Source organism: Panthera uncia, chromosome B1, assembly GCF_023721935.1.
Source record: "Panthera uncia isolate 11264 chromosome B1, Puncia_PCG_1.0, whole genome shotgun sequence".
Lineage (NCBI taxonomy): Eukaryota > Metazoa > Chordata > Mammalia > Carnivora > Felidae > Panthera > Panthera uncia.
The window spans coordinates 19,070,182-19,087,927 of NC_064811.1; the positions used below are offsets into that span (position 1 = coordinate 19,070,182).

The 17,746-nt window shown below is 37.2% G+C and overlaps 1 protein-coding gene across 1 annotated transcript in view; it reads right to left on the minus strand.

Annotated features, from left to right (window-relative positions):
• The window catches only part of DHX15 (DEAH-box helicase 15), a 71,440-nt gene that overhangs the window by 10,868 nt on the left and 42,826 nt on the right, over positions 1-17,746 (minus strand). The window contains exons 7-13 of the mRNA XM_049630390.1: positions 14,531-14,617; positions 13,172-13,321; positions 12,662-12,770; positions 11,730-11,921; positions 8,717-8,839; positions 3,247-3,437; positions 803-972 (exon numbers count right to left, since the gene is read on the minus strand). Coding sequence (XP_049486347.1) covers positions 803-972; positions 3,247-3,437; positions 8,717-8,839; positions 11,730-11,921; positions 12,662-12,770; positions 13,172-13,321; positions 14,531-14,617 — 1,022 coding nt within the window. The remainder of the gene's footprint in view (positions 1-802; positions 973-3,246; positions 3,438-8,716; positions 8,840-11,729; positions 11,922-12,661; positions 12,771-13,171; positions 13,322-14,530; positions 14,618-17,746) is intronic.

Consider the following 17,746-nt stretch of genomic DNA (forward strand, 5'->3'; position numbering starts at 1 on the left):
AATAAAAAGCCAAACACACAAAAGGGGAAGGGTGGTAATTTTGCTTAAAATGATGACAATCAGGGGCGCCTGGGTGGCTCAGTCGGTTAAGTGTCCAACTTCGGCTCAGGTCATGATCTCGCGGTCCGTGAGTTCGAGCCCCGCATCAGGCTCCGTGCTCACAGCTCAGAGCCTGGAGCCTGCTTTGGATTCTGTGTCTCCCCCTCTCTCTGCTCCTCCCCTGCTTGCACTCTGTCTGTCTCTGTCTCTCAAAAATATATAAACATTAAAAAAAAAAAAAAAACCTTTAAAAAATGATGGCAATCAGTTCCAATAACAAACTGCAAATCAAATATGCTAAGATACAACGAGATGTGTGGTTTTTAGGCTTGCTTAACTCTTTCCAAAGTATCAACATATAAATCATCAGTAATTCAGAGCTAATGATAATGGAACAGAGAAAATACAAAGACTGACTGATATCTAGGACAGTACCAGGAGACTTGAGTCGATCACAACAGCAAGAGAAGGATTCCAAAGACCCTTGATGTTAGTCAGCTGTAATTTTGTATTTGGCTGCAAATCCCGCCCACACCCATACCAACAATCCCTCTGTCATCTTAGGAAAGCAAAATCACAAGAGAGAGATCAACCATACCATTCGGTGAAAGCCCCATACCTAAACATGGAGCACACATCCTGAGCTGATGAGACCATCAAGTTCCTCGGAATCAAAGGAAGGGCAAGACTGCTGCCAACGAAGTCAGACTGCATTCTGAGCAAAATACTAACAAACTCTGTTAGGACAAAGGGTGTCGCTTACCATTCTGGCTTGATATCCGTACACGTCCGGATGTAATTCTTTGTTGTAAGAACAAACTCATTGTAAAGCACCCATTCAGGCTTGTGGTCAAGAACAGTAGAGGGATGCAACTGAACCACCTGGTTATCCTTCACAGTTAAGTAATGCCCTGTTCGTTCTAAATGTGCCACCTGAAACCAAAACCCCATAAGTTAATACAATGCTTCTGATGTGCCAGTTACAAAACAAACATGTAAAAAGCTACCCACAGGATTAGGAACAAGCAGGCCTCATCTTTTGCTTTTAATTCGATGGTTACACTTATTTTATCACTGCCTGATCAAAGCAGGGAACAGCAAACTACCGCAGGCCAAATCCAACTCACCACCTGCATCTGTAAGGCCTATTGGCCAAAAATGGCTCATACATCTTTAAATAATTGGGGGTGGGGTAAGGAGATATGTAAAATTAAGAAGTAAAAATTATGTAATTTGCATTATGTAAGTTATGTACTTGTATTACAAGTAAAAATTATGTAATTTGAATTTCAGGGTCCATAAGTACAGCCTGGTTGGAACCCAAGGACACTCATTTGCCCATGGCTGCTTTTGCACTGCAAGGGCAGATAGAGCTGAGCAGGTGAACAGTGACCTCATGGGCCCACAGAGCCTCATATATACACTACCTGGTCCTTCCTGCCTTAGAATGACTAGAAAGGGTTCTTTAGTGCCAGGTAACAACTGTGTATTAGATGAACAATTACTAGAAGATTCACAATTAAGAGACAAAGAAAGCAAAAAGGAGTGAAAAGCAAAAGGTAGTCTACAAAGAGAGGAGGGGAGGGGAGGGGAGGGGAGAAGAGAAGAGAGAAGGTAGTCTACAAAGAGAGGAGAGGAGGGGAGGGGAGGGGAGGGGAGGGGAGGGGAGGGGAGAAGAGAAGAGAAAAGAAAAGAAAAGAAAAAGAATGGAGGGGGGGAAGGTGCACGTAATTCCTTCCTGTACTTCTCTCTATAATCAAACATATCGATTGGTGGCACTTATGTAATAACTAATTAACAAACACGGAAACAGAAGACGATACACCCTTTAAAATTCTAGACCTACAGTAATATGAAGAATGTGTGTGAATAATTGACGTGAATAAGTTTGAATAAATAACAGAAAATGAACTCCATTTCCTTCACTAAATATTTACTAAGTACCTGCTAGGTGCCAGGTACTATACTGCATGCCCTGTTTCTAACAAAGTTTAATCCTGAGAGAATTAGAAACCCATTATGCTTGAATATGGCTTTGCCAATCTTTTCTGAATTAGAAGCAAATCTAAGAATATGTCAAAAAGAAGCCACTGTATGCTAGTACCTATTAAATATGAAGAATAAAGAGTCTGAAGAATGAATTTTCATACCTAGCTCTATTATTTTCCTAACTCTAATAAGCACGCAATCTTGGAAGATGTCACAATAAAAGTTCTTACTGTCACTATGATTTCAACTACAGACTATGCACCAATCAATTCTTATTTTGATTTTGTGCATTTGGGTCCGTTCTATTTATTCAGCTCATCTGGCCTTAAGGCAGGCCACATCTTGCTTAATAGACATAGCCAAAATAGAGAATGAGAAAACAACCAGGAGACAGGAAACATAATTAATTAAAATCAATCCAATCCCAAGTAATGGATTGATTTGTTTTCAATTTTACAACCACAGAGTTTTTTTTAAACATAATTTGTTTTAAATCCCTTAAAATAAATGTCCACTATGTTTACCTGACAAGCTGTACTTCAGTTAGTCGAGTCCCCACTATATATATTACACTTCACACTAAATGAAACGTTTTAAATTACTTTTCATCTTATCACTTAAAATAACATTTTTGTCTCTTCCCAGCACCCAAGTCTCTCAGTTGTAAATACCAATAATCACTCCACAGCATTGTGAATCAAATACAGCTGTCTGAGTATTTGACTTTTAGAGTTTTTAGTTTCTACAGAGAGGAAAGTGAACTGTACTTCTGGATCCACACAGACAAATGCCTCACTTCAGCATTGTTTATACATCCCCAGTTAAGATCTAGTCACAGAAACTTTTCAATATGTTTATCAAAAGCCAAGAATTGAAATTTACATTGAAGAAATCGTTAATCCCACCTGAAAATGGCTAGCACCTCATTTGGTATTAAAAAAAAAAAAAAAAAAAAAAGATGGGTAATTAAAAAGTTAACTCCAAATTGATTTCTATGTAACCGGATTACTGACTTTGCTGTTTAGCAAATTAATCTGTTACTCATTAGACACCTAAAATTTCTTAGCATTACCAGTTGATTCGAGAATCTGGACGTAACATTTAAAATCAATAATCAGAGGCATTCTTTACCTTGTGTTTAAAGGAGATTCAAAGGGCTGTTAAAGCAAACAATATTATGTAAACATTTAACTATGTATGCGTGCATTATCCACATACCTGCATAAAATACCCAGTAACCAAAGCTTTTCGTATATTGATATAATAGTCCCTGCTTGTAAAGTCAGTACTTCGACGAGGCAAATTAAATCTGTCCATAATTCTCGACAGCTGCTGGCGTACATTATCTGCTGACATCAGGGACCTGTAGTTAATGAAGTTGTCATAACACCACTGAACCGATTCATGATCTACAAAGTTGGAGGGAGGGGGAAAGAAAGCGGACATGAATCATCCAAATAGGTATATTATCTAATTAAAAAGGCAAATCATTATTAAGTGTAAACGAAGTAATCCAAAAAGGAAAATTACCCACATCAGCGTTAAAAACAAATCAAAATTTTATCAACTTTCCCAAAAATCTGCAGTGAAGTGCAAAATCAGAAACAGCACTAAGGTTTCTGGCTAGTGGATTTTGTGACTTTGAATAAACGGATTTTGAATACGCTATTTTTAATGAATTAAGTTATTTTACCCACGAACATCCACCTGGTTGTTTCTAATGCAGTCTAACAGACTGAGTTGAGGGAATTTGATAAAATGCCATCCAGGTCTTTCTCATTTTCAAAGAGAAGACAGCCTTAGATTAAGATTACCAAAAACAATTTAGAAGTTATAAAAGTGAACTCAAGTGACTACCGTGAAACCTGAAGTGTTTTGAAGTTTCACTGCAACCCATGTGCCTCTTGGTGTTGGCCAAACAAGATCTAAAGTTCGAGTGATAAACGCACTCCTTAATCCCCACCACCTACTTGTTAACTCATTCCCCCTCACCTCCCCTCTGGTAATCATCAATTTGTTCAATTAATTGAGCCTGTTGCTTGATCTGCCCCTCCCTTATTTTTTCTCCTTTGCTTATTTGTTTTGTTTCTTCAATTGCATGAGTGAAAGAAAGCATTAACGGTTTTGTCTTTCTCCAACTTCTTTCACTTAGCATTACACTCTCTAGCTCTGTCCATGTTGTTGCAGACAAGATTTCACTCATTTTTCAGGTTGAGTAATATTCCACTGTGTATATATACGACCTCTTCTTCATCCATTTATCAACTGACAGACACTTGGGCTGCTTCCGTATCTTGGCTACTGTCAAGTAACGTTGCTATAAACATAGGGGTGTGTGTATCCCTATGAACAGCGATGAGCACAGGATGATGTACGGGTGTGTTGGAATTATTCACTACATTACGCACCTGAACTAATGTAACAACGTCAACTAACTGGAATTAAAATAAAAACTGACAATCAAATAAAGAGCTGTATTATAGAAGTAAAAAAAATTAAAATACAAGTGATATAGTTTATAAGGACGTCTGGAATCCCCACTCATGTTTAATAAACAAGGCTTATTAATTAGTATTAATAAACAAAGCTGAACACTTCAAATAATTTCAATCCATGTATTTATTTATTATCAAAGGGATATCTCTCCACTGATGACTCCTTGACAAGCTTCCAACCAATCCACTGTCTTCTCATCTAATCAAAGAGCTCAAACTGCAGCATAATAGAAAATATTATACAGTGACATTTTTATGTCCCAGAGAGTCACAATGGAAAACTTCATTATTTACTTCAGAGGCCTTTTGATAAATAAATAAATAAGAGGGTTACTGTGAAATGGGGGCGGGTTTCCTTAAAAATCAAAACTGTTGATCCTTCCTACCGTTTCTGTAATGTACATTAATCTTTGGCACTTTCTCCTTAGTTCTAGGATTCTACCAATTATAACATACAATATTTTCTTAATTGCTTTTCAAAAAACAACCAATATATTAATAAATGTTTGCCCATTACAAAATGCAGCCACAATTCAGAAAGGGTGGGTGGGTAGGTGGGGTAGTAAACGATCTTTCAATTGAAGAACTGATGTGTTCAAGACCATTAATTCACCCATCTAGAATGAGAAGCAGTATCCATCTGAACTTACTGACATTTAAACAAAGCACCAAATATCTTCCAGAGAGAAGACAAAGAAAGTATGCTTTAGAGGTATTCTTGCTTATGCTGCTGTAATGTACTGAGCTGAAAAGCAATGGTAATGTCCAAACTGAGACAATAAAAAAGGGGGCCTTTTGAAAAGGGAAGTTGATGTGCAGACTCTGCCCACGAGTATAGCTTTCTGGAGTTCTAAATTTCAGAATTCATACCCTAAAGGGTAACAAAATGGCAATTCAAGTTGTCAATAAACAAATACTATCTGTATTTTCTAAATACGTGAGAAATAGTTTGATAAATAAAACCTACAAATGGGAACATATTCTTAAAATAATGCTAGTTACAAATTTCTTACCAATCCAGTAAGCTACTTTTAAGATCTAAAATCCAATCATCTCAGAGTGAAATCATATATACACATACAGAAATCAAGGTGTTGCAAATTAACTTAAATCCCCTTGTTTCTATTTCAACAGTATTAAGATGAATTTTAGCTGCACTGTATAATCAACCATCGTCTGTAATGAAAGGGTTCCTCTTGACTAATACCTGAAACACAGTTGCTATTGTTCAAACATACTTGTTTTAATTAAAACATAGCATCATTTAAAAACTAGTGAAAATATTCCAAATTCAACAAATGGATATGAAATGTCCAAGTATTATAAGGAGATCTCAAAGTCTGACACTATTTTTTTAATGGCTCTCCTTATTTGAAAATAGGTCAGTAATTAAAGGCTGAATCCTTTGGAGACACTTACCAAGTGTTCAGTCATTCTGTTGCCTTTGACCTTATTTATTAAGACCAGCATATACAACAAAAGGTCTAAAACCACCCAACAGCTTATGGCAGTGAGAAGCATGTAGTAGACAAGCATCAAGTATCTAGTTAAGTGGATGCTACCACTCACTCATGATACTCCCTCCACTAATCATACTGAGGGGGAGGGCGGGGGGGCGGGTAGCCTGAGTGGCTCAGTCAGTAAAGGGTTCCACTCTTGATTTCTACTCAGGTCATGATGTCATGGTTCTTGAGTTCCACCCACATGCTGGGCTCTGTGTTGACCCTCCAGAGCCCGCTTGGGATTCTCTCTCTCTCTGCCCCTCCCCCACAAGTGCTCACTCACTCTCTCTCTCGAAATGGAAAATTAAAAAAAAAAAAAAAAAAAGTAGGATAAAACTTTCATAGATACCTACTGTACAATATTTTCACAGAAAGCCCCCAACTGCCAACATGTAAAGATAAGCATTATTTAGTAATTTAATCATTTGAAGTATTAAACTTCTGAATTATTACATTCATATTTAAAATCCAAATGCATAGTTCTATTATCAATCCAAACTTTAATTTTTTTTAATGTTTATTTATTTTTTAGAGAGAGAGAGAGAGAGAGAGAGAGTAGGGAAGGGTCAGAGACAGAGGGAGAGAGTGACAGAATCCAAAGGAGGTTCCAGGCTCTGAGCTGTCAGCACAGAGCCCGATGTGGGACTCGAACTCACGAACCACGAGATCATGACCTGAGCTGAAGTCGGATGCTTAACCAACTGAGCCACCCAGGCGCCCTAAACTTTATTTTCAGAGCAAATTATGAAATCCAAATACGCTGACTGCTGTGCCAATTATCAAAACTTAAAGAACAAAATAACACAATCTCCTAATTTAAAAGAACATTCAAATGTCTTGTGAGACCATACGGTAAAAACCCGTGCTGCTCCTTTAGACATCTTTTAAATCTCACTTGAAACAGTATCTTAATGATACCAAAGGATTTTGAGAGGCAAGATGGATATGAATCTGCTCCTTCTGACGGGACAGGAGCCTTCCTTTCCAAGGCCTTCCCCCCCCCCACTTCTTCTCATAGTCCGTCCACAGGTTACGTGTCTGGTGGTCGCCCAGCATCAACCACCACGGTACACTTCGACACACAAAGGAATACAGAGTATTTCTTGGACTGACCTACCCCCGGAATAAAATCTTTAAACATGATGCATTACCAATACTTTGCACATGAGAGGGATAAATGTTCTGAAGTAAACTATACTGGCCTTCATCTTTTTTTTTTTCCTTTTTTAAACAGATTATTTATCAATTCTAGTCAACTCCTACCTGCACAGACGTGCAGGACTCTGGCAGCTCTGCTCTTTGCTCCACTCACGGGCTCTCCAGCACTTTTAGACTCTGACATAAATAAATTCACCCCCACCCCAAAGGAGATGTGCCAAAATCAACACACTATTTTAGGCGTATACAGAGATTTTTATGAGATAACAATGAGTTGCAAAGAAAACCAGAGGTGAAAAATTTATCAAGGCTATAAATTAGGGAACCATTTCCTTAACAGCAGAAAACACAGACTCAACAGTGATTGTGAACCCCAGTTTTGGTAAAGGGTGATGATGTAAAGCTACCATTCTTTGACTGCGTGTCACCCAACAGGTAAACTGATACATACATATCAAACATTTTCACAACCTGTTTCAATTTTTTCTGCATTTTTTTCTTTAACTTTCTAATTTTTATAAATGGCCGATTCCAACAACAGTATCAGGCAGTAACTTGATTACCGCATTTCCTTGTTTTCAAACAACTGGAAAATGTTTTTCACGTCACTAAATACTCTCTGAAAACATGATTTAAAGTTAGAACAACACTTTACCATGTGGCTATAGCATAAATCACTGAACTATCTTTCTACTCGTGGGCAATTTAGGTAGTCCCCCCCCCCCTTTTTTTTTTACTATCATAAATAATTCTGAGGTGAAGTCATTAACTATATCTGTGTCCACAGGATACTGCAAGATAATTGCATAGATTATTTCTGGGTCAAACGGTATGAACTTGTTAAGGTTCTTGATAACATAAAATCTGCTTTTCATAAAGACAACATCAACTTCTATTCCCACCTCAGTGCAGGACTGTTCCACTAAACCTACTCCTACACACCTGAGAGCTATTTTTCTATAACCTCCTTTCTGTAACCAATTTTATAGGTGAGAAAATGGTACCTCTCAATAATAATGGCTCTTCTTGAACTCTGCAAGTAAAGTTGACTTTTCCTTCCGCTTATAGACCACTTGTACCTGAGAATGATCGTTCACATCTGCAGCCCAGTCTTCTGTTTTGGCAGTTTTATATTTATTTAAGAGCTATTTATTAGTAAAATTATTAAGCAGTAAAGATTCTATAAATAATACAAAATTACAAAAATACAAACGGTATGAAAATAAACAGTAAAAGAAAGTATATAAAATGTCTGTGTTAGTAGTAAATTTTATACTGATATTTTGTGTTTACTGTCCTGTATTTTCCAGCTTTCTATAATCGGTGCTTTCCCCCTGATTACAAGTGCAAACAACTTTGAAAAAGACAGACAATTTCTATTTTAAATGCTAGTCAGGAGTTTTTCCTAAAGTACCTCTGGGTTTCTAATGTAAAGTTGTCACGGATAATAAATGAAAGTGAGATGAAGAAACATCTTATGCGCTGCAAGTGACATTTAGACAAAAGAGTGCCTTCAATCTAATTTACACTTACTTTGTTTAAAAGCGTGGTAGACGTTCAGCAGTGTCAGATGATCTCCATCTATGTGGGCAAATCTCATCTTGGCTTCATCTGCGGCTTTCTTGGCCTCCGTGGGGCGAACAAAACACTGTGGGACTAAACAAGGTTGGTATGGGCCCAACACAAACGCCCATATCGATGAGTCACGCATTCACAGATAGAGGAACAAGGCCTAGCTAGGTCAGTTCACAGAGCATAGGGCAGGGCAGGATGGCCTCCAACTGCATCTTGGACTGTTTACTACCTTGATTTGGTACATCAACACCTAACCACATCTGTAAGACAAGAGGGTTTCAAAGCTACAGAGTACCTGATTATTTTAACTAGATCTAAAAGTAGGCATCAAAACAGCTATTCTGAAGGCCATCAAGATACTAGAGATAGAAAGCTCAACTTAGTTCAAAAACCAGTGCCGATAGCTCTACCAATAACCAGAATTATGGTGTCAATAGCCTTTAAGCTAAATGTAATTTTTCAAAAGGCCATCCGTCGAATCCACTGAGTGCCTAGGGAAGTTACGAAGCTCTATTTGCCCCCTGCAGGGCTAAAAACAACTTTCTAACCGATCTATTGGCACGTTTCTACTGTAATTTTTTCCCTAGTGCCGTGGCTGTTACCAACTGGTGGGTATCACTATTAGCACTGGTGAGCAGAAGCATATGTAAACATAAAAAATATCATGAAATCTTGGGTTTTGAGGATAGCAGTAGTGGTGGAAGGTTAAACCGCCTTTGAATTAAGAAAATTCAAAAAGGCTGGGGAGATTCAGCCTAGTTTTCCAGCATTTTAATAAAAAGATCAGAGAATGACGTCCCAAGTTTAAAAAAAAAAAAACCGTTATTTGAATCAAAACCTCAATATAAAAAGCAAAATCCAGTATTTAAAAAGTTGACAATTAGTCTGAAACAGTCATTATTTCAAGGGTCATCAAAATATGTAACTACAGTATTTGTTTAGAGCCTTGATGTTATTTCACATAAATTTTTAAGTTGTTACAAAGCGTGCACTACATTTTTAAAATACAACTTTCCTTAATTCACTTTAGCAATTCCATAGTCATAAAAGCAATAAGAAAATAAAAATACTTAACAGCTTGGGACTTTTGTCAACACATTTTTTTAAAGCTCTTAAAACCTTGTCAATATAAAAAAGTATAAATGATCAGTCCAGATAGAAGATAATGGGAATAACCAACAACAAGATCAAATACAGTATCAATTTACTTTCCCATACAGTTTCCCCTTTAAAAAGATACCAAAGAAGCCAAGAGAGACAATGACACATGATCACAATAGGTAATAATTAAATGTCTTGCTTAATGTAACTGAAGCAAGGTAATACGTAAAAGTACAGAAACCTCTCAAAGATGTGAAAGTTAATGAGAACTAGCTCCCAGAATTAACAGTGGGAATAAGTAGCACCCTATAAGGCCCTTGATTTGCATTATTTACATCAGGACCTGAAAACCTCAAAAACTATTTAAATGAAAATCAAAGCATTATAAGCTGGGCAAACTTTTTGTTCCATGACTTCTTCCTCACCCTTTAACATTGTCCCCCCAAAAGCGTCATGCTTAATGACTGCTACACATAAATGTCCATTTTCTTGATATGCTAATAAACCCCTACGTTTTGCAGAGCTCCTTATTACAAGTAAAAGATACAGTTGGAAGATTTCAACTGTGTCACAATGACCAGTTGTTTTAAAAGCCTAATAATCTAGACTCACTCGATGGTAATTATATAGAATGCCTGATAGAGAAACTGGAAGAATAAAAACCGAGCAGATAACAAATAAATACACAAACAGTCTAGTCTGTTAACTCTTGCCCCACACTTTCTCTACAAACTAAAATCCTGTGGAAGTACAACTGGGAGCATCTAACAAAAACATGTAAGAAAGGCAGACAACAACCTACCACCACCTCCGCAAGTGAGACTACAATTTTATTAAAATGATTCGATACTGCCCTGCCCATCTGCTCTGAGTCTGATCAGTCATAACTCTGCAAAAAAACATTTTAGCTAGTTCTTAAATAAAAAAAGTCACACCATTAAAACATACCATACATCTAAACTAAGCCAAAATTGCTATATTTAGAAATCTTTTAAATTTATCCTTTAATTCCATGTAAGATTTTGAATCATTTGAGGCATTAAGTTTGTAATTAAGACTAATAAACCACTCTGAAACTGGAAGTCATTCTCCCCAGTACTGGAACCAGTAGTATAGAATACTTTGACCATCAGTAAAAACGTAAGATGTCTTCTATTTTTAGCTGTGAGCATCAGTGAACAGTAACGAGCCGTATTTCTTCTTTTTGGAAAATCTAATTTCCAAGTTGTAGTTCATTCGTGGACTATGTTTTACTGCCACTAAAAACAGCATGATTTGTTCAGCTTAATGCTCTAATTTCCAAAATTAGCAAGTTTATCTTTTAGGTATATTTCTTTGATCAAGTGCTTTCTGCCACTGTAAAAGAATTATCAGATTAGATTCTAAGCCTAAAATTATACATTACTACTTCTATTTATTTGATACTAAGTTTAAAATTCATGTTTTGTTTGACTGCCACTAGAAAAGCTCAATTTAAGGACAGTTGTCTGGGTTTGTCTCAGGCTCACTTAACAGTGCCAAGTACTAGAACAGGTTCTTCTCGTGCTTTCAGTAATAAACCGCAAAACTGACGGACCTATCAAAGAAGTCAGTTACAACTGTGTTCAGACGTACTCTTCCCTTACTGCAATTTTACTGCACTCAAGAGAGCCAATGTTTTTACTATATTTCGTGCACAACGAATTACTTTACTTTTGTAAATATTATGTCTTTATAAAGCTATTTACAAGGTATTTAGGAAACAAAATGAGTTCCTCAAAACCATCTATAAAATCCGCTATCATGCTAAATATTAAAAAACAAAACCAAATGTGAAGTCCACCCAAACTGTGAAGAGCTGGGCTTTGTTTAGTTCCTTTCCCTCTATTACCTGACAACATAGCAGTAATAGATAGGACCTCATTAGAACAGTTGTAGTCACAACTTGCAATAACCATTTTAGCGAGCTGTGGGTCTAGAGGAAACTCTGCCATCATGGATCCCAATTCGGTCAGATCTCCATCATCATTTAAAGCAGCCAGGTAATTCAAAAGTTCTAGGGCTCTCATCAGAGTTTCCGGAGCTGGGGGAAAAGGCAATCTATTAAACAAACTGCCTTAATAAGCAAAAATGTGATAAAGTACAAACTATTACAAGCAATCTCATTTTTCATTCTACAGTGGACCAAACTCAAAACTCAACCTGTCATCAAATTCAGTTACAGAGATCTAGCAAACTATGAATCATATAAACTTGCAAAATTTCCCTGCACAGGAGATAAAACTGTCATCTTCCTAAGTAAATTAAATAATTGTTCACAAAAATAAAATTAGAAACAGAGGTGCCTGGGTGGCTCAATCAGCTCAGCATCCGACTCTTGATTCGGCTCAGGCCGTGATCACAGGGTTGTGGGATCAAGCCCTGCATCAGCCCCCGTGCTGAGCGAAAAGCCTACTTGGGATTCTTTCTCTTTCTCTCTCTCTCACTCTGCCCCTCTCCCTGACCCATGCCCCCCCCCCCCCAAACACACACGCTCGCTCTTCCTCTCAAATAAAAAAAATAAGGAAAGTTCTCATTTTCCTATGCAATCAATAATTCCGAGAATAATTTAGTTATTCCAAGGAAAGAAAACAATTAAGAAAAATTTTCTCATATAATTATCACTTCCTTAGTTTTAATCCTAATACACAAGACTTCTCTGGATGCACACAGAAGAAAAAAAGGGGGTGTTATGTGCGTCTGTGCATGTGGGTAAAGAATACAATGCAGAACTAGTGAATTCTGGTTACAACATTTGCTAAAATACGCTTTGAGGATTCATACCTGGTGGATCCATAAAGTCAAAATGCACCAAATCATCAATACCAAGCTTCTTCAACTGTAACACTACTGATCCTAAATTAGAACGCAAGATCTCAGGATAGGTGTTATCCTAGCAAAAAACAAAAATGTTTATTCTGTTAAACATGCCTTAATCCTCTTGCTCCAGAAAACAAAACATATCTGTTCTCTGCCTCTTTGGCTATTTACTTTGGCATTACTTCTAAACCACTGATCACAGGAGAAAAATACATGTGGAACATACCCGAAAGGGATCAGATTCTGTGAAACTAGCTTTATAAGGTTCAAAGTGTTTCTGCTGCTGTTCACTTCAACTTGCAACTGTTAACAGAGAGCTATACTGGTAGATTACACCATAAATCTCTCTCGGGGAAAAAGTAAGGAGGTAAGGGTGCCAAAAGGCAGGATGAGGTAAATAAAACAATTTTCTTCTGGTAACAAGTTCAACTTAACCTTCCAAACACATAGTAAGTATACAGCAAACCCCCTTACCTGCATTTCTGTTTTGTAAGCTTTCTCGGTATAAAGTCTGAAGCATTTCCCAGGTCTGGTACGCCCAGCTCGACCAGCCCTCTGTTGAGCTGAAGCTTTACTAATGGCTGTCACCAAAAGGGACTCAACTCTGATACGAGGATTGTACACCTATTGGAATGGAAATAACGTTCAGAATTTTTTTCTTCAGTTAAACACAGAACTGTAATCTAACATAAAGTATACAAAGTCCACAGCTAAACCCACAATAAACAAAGTATTAATGAAGGCTGTAAATCACACTGAAATGGAAACTGAGAATGAGTCATCCTGTGCCTTAACTTTCTTTCAGATATTCTGACTCTATCATTCTGAAGACTCAAGCTAAGATGAAAAGGCTCTTATACACAGAGATTACATCATCTTTTTCTTCCGAATTTAAAATAATTTCAGTTCAGGCACCTGGGTAGCTCAGTCGGTTAAGCATCCGACTTCAGCTCAGGTCATGATCTCACAGTTCGTGAGTTCAAGCCCCACGTCAGGGTCTGTGCTGACAGCTCAGAGGCTGGAGCCTGCTTCATATTCTATGTCTATGTGTGTCTCTCCCTCTCTCTCTGCTCCTCCCCCACTCATGCTCTGTCTCTGCCTCTCAAAAATAAGTTAAAAAAAATTAATAAATAAAATAATTTCAGTTCTACCAGTTTTATCTTGCTTTAATATAGTGGACAAACAGCGCTGAAAGCTTTCGCCTGAAAAGAACCTGTCAATTTCAACACCTGATGTTCACAGTGAACGTTCAAGAAATATATTTTGAACCTAATCCACAAGAAATCAGTTACATACTGCCAATTTAAAGAGAAAAATTTCCATCAGAGACAAACACTACGTGTAACAAATTCTCCCAATTATACCTACAAAATGTAATCAAATATAATCAAAGATCTGTGAATCACAGAACAAACACACTATTTACTGAGTAGTCACTCCATTTGGCCGAAGTGCTTGGTATTCAGTACTGTAAACTAGAAATTAACACCTTTTCAGATACTATGCCTGGCAATAACAGAATCCCTAATTTCAAAGGGGAAGTGACTGATCTACAGGGACGACAATCCTGTTCCCTTATTACTACACAAAAACAAAAAGGCCAAAGCAATCTTACAGGAAAAAGAAAAGCAGCCTAGGACTAAACATCATGCCTGGGCTTATGAAATGAGAGCCAGCTAGAACAGAAAGAGCTCATCACCACTGACGTTTGAAAACAAAACACAACAGAAAATTCTAAAAAGTAAATTCCAGTCATTACATGAGTAGATAGTAAGTACTGTGAAGCTAACACTAATTTAATAAAGTATACAACTAAAGTACCAACATATGTACCTTCTGTTTTGCAAATCCAGGATCGATCACAAATACCACACCATCTATTGTCAAAGATGTTTCTGCGATGTTAGTTGACACAACTACCTGTTAAGAAATAAATAGTACATAAATTGTATTACAAATCAGGTAAAATTCAAATGACAGTAAAAATAGCTATGACAGGGTGCCTGGGTGGCTCAGCCAATTAAGCGTCTGACACTTGATTTCAGCTCAGATCATGATCTCCTGGTTCCTGAGTTCCAGCCCTGCATCAGGCTCCTTGCTGACAGTGCAGAGCCTGTTTGGTATTCTCTCTCTGCCCCTCCCCTGCACTCACGTGCGCTCGCTCACTCTCGGCTCTCTCTCTCTCTCAAAATAAATAAATAAACTTAAAAAAAATAGCCACGAACTTCTACTGAACAATGAATTTCAATCCAGTAAATAAACTAAAAATAAGGTTTCATCCTTAACAGCCAATGCAATATCAAGACAAATTAACATTTAAGATCTCAATTCAAAATTTCATTTAGTCCATTACAGCAAATTTCTTTCTCAACAAAAGCTATTACTTCAGGTTATCATTCAATCACATTATGTTTTGATTTCTTAAACCTAAGGATAGCATCGAAAGAAAAATAACGAAATAACACAAGCTTACCTTACAGAAATGCCTCCCTTACAGAACACTATTTGGTTATTATCCAAACTCTACAACATTTCAGTATTTTCTTTCAATATTTCAATATTTTCTGACAATATTTATAAGGAAACTTTGTATCACCAAACCTCAACATTTTAAACAAAATGGCACATGAAGGCTAGGGGGCGGGTGGGGGGTCAAATCTCAAGTTCTACTCCAAGATCTGGCAAATCTTAAGAATCAACTGTAGATATTTTTCTAAAAAGAGTACAGTCTCAAACAAAACATCACTGCATACCAACCGTCAAGAATCATTTGAACCTTTTATTGCCAGGGAATAATGTTTAAATCATTTACATACTAATACGGTAGCTAGTTTTTTTTTAATGTAAATATACGATGGATTTTAGATATATTTTAGGAAACTGGTTGGGCTTTGAGACTAACATGTCATGCAATTTTTCTTCTTAAACAGTAAGTAAATGGGATTCTCATTAGTATTTTTTCCCAGAACATTTGATTTTCAGGAACAGAAAACTGCCATTAAGGGAAGATGCCTATATATGCAAGCAGTTGACACAGAAGATGAATCAGATATAGAGCCTGCTCTTACAGCTTTTACATTTTGTGAAGGAAGATTAGACATGGACAGAAAGTGTAAATGACGCCAAAGATTCCCTGTGGGACTTAAAAAGGGTTTAATTCCACAGCGAAGACAAAGGAAGCTTACTGAGAAAACGGCACTTAGGAAACTTCTCGAGGCTAGGGTGGCATCTGCCGCAAGAGAGCCGGGAAGAACTCAGCTCAAACTCGAGCACATGGGCAGAAATGTCCATAAGCACAACTAAAAAATTAAAGGACTCGTACCGCCAGGCCATCATGGAGATCTTAAAGCTTACTAGGGAGCCACTAACAGGGTAATATTTTAGAATCATTCACGTATCTAAAACCAAAATCCTTCTTTTCACTGGGCAGCTGCAAAGACTGCTAACTAGCAAACATAGAAGAAACATGGAGGTTTGAGGTTACTGAAATATTTTTCAAGACATTTAGATGATCCGCACACGGCTCAATCGCTAGAACTGAAGCAAACATAAGCAAAGCATATAAGGTTGACAGGTGAATTTGAGTAACTATCCTGAGTTTAATATTCTTCTACAAAGTCAGCGTCCTGTGGTGGAAGGGGCAATGAATTTAGGAGTCAGGTGGCAGAGCTGGGGAGCAAGCCCGCAAAGATGAGTTCTAGTGGAAAGGTTTTTAACACTCCCAAACCTCAATTACCGTTTGTTTTTTTTTTTTACTCCTGCATATTAATCTAGATAAGACAAAGTTGTAACAAATAAAATTGCATAAAAAATGTAAAAATTCCTTATAAACTTGTTACAGAACCAGATACATGCTTGTGATTTCTTAGAGTCTTCTGGAATTCTGGGGTGAAATTACTATGGTTCTGGATATATATTTAGAACAATGGAGGAAATGAAAAAATTACATTTCACAGGTTTCTTCTACAACAGAATACAGTTAGTGTGATAAAAATTTGTTGATGACATCAATTCTTTAGAGTTACTTAAAAATAATTTTCCTCCATAAAATCATTTCATTTCACGTGCATGCATCTCCTTTTGGTGTGTATGTTACAAATCATAGCGTACTTACAAGGAGGTGTGGATTTGTGATTTCCCCAAGTGCTTAAGAATCACAGGATTAGGTCATCCTGGCAAACCCCAGGTCATTATCGATAGTCTACTGCTACCCAAAAGTCAAAGTAATGTTAAAAAAGACCAGAGAAATAGGACTTTCAAGTTTTTTCCCCAAAGAAAAATTGGTTAAAAAACATCTGAGCAGGACTTGCCTACCATACTGATTTAATAATTATTAAGGTGTCTAGGAGAAAAAAGGCAGGGTTCTGAAACCATGGGAGGTAGGTTTGGGGACAAAATGAGGAAAAAACTCACATAACAAACTGTACAACTTTCAGGGTGCTTCTAATAATAACTCTACTACTAGAGATGGAGAGGCAATACTAGCTAAGCCGAAAGAAAACCTACATACATAACGCCTGAGAACAAATAAAGGAGATGATAAAAGTTACCCAGCTCCCTTGAAACCTTAGCAGTGGACTAATGCAAGCCTAAGTATGTTCTAGATGTTAAGTGGCATATGATCTAATTAGGAACTGGCCAGAACACAAAATGATCCCGAATTTATCAAGGGACCTACATATGAACAATGGGAATATATATAAATGGGATAAGCTTTCTAGACTGTAACATGGCAATACGCACTCAAAGAACCTTAAAAAGTGTTCAAACCTCATTGGCCAAGCAATTATTCCAGGTAAATAACCCCTAAATATAGAATAAACTCTGTGGAAACAAGTTTGACGTCACTGCCAATTTTATGTTTTTATGTGAAGTGTTAAGATTAAACTTTCATCTAGATGTATCCTCTTCCCCCTCAATAACGCGCCTTCCAAAGAAATCCACTTTGACTTATTTCAGGAATTCCACTTGAAAGTAGAACTCAGAGTTCGTTGAGTTGCTCTACTTGAATTCTACTTGGACACAATAATGCACTTAGGTTCAACTAGT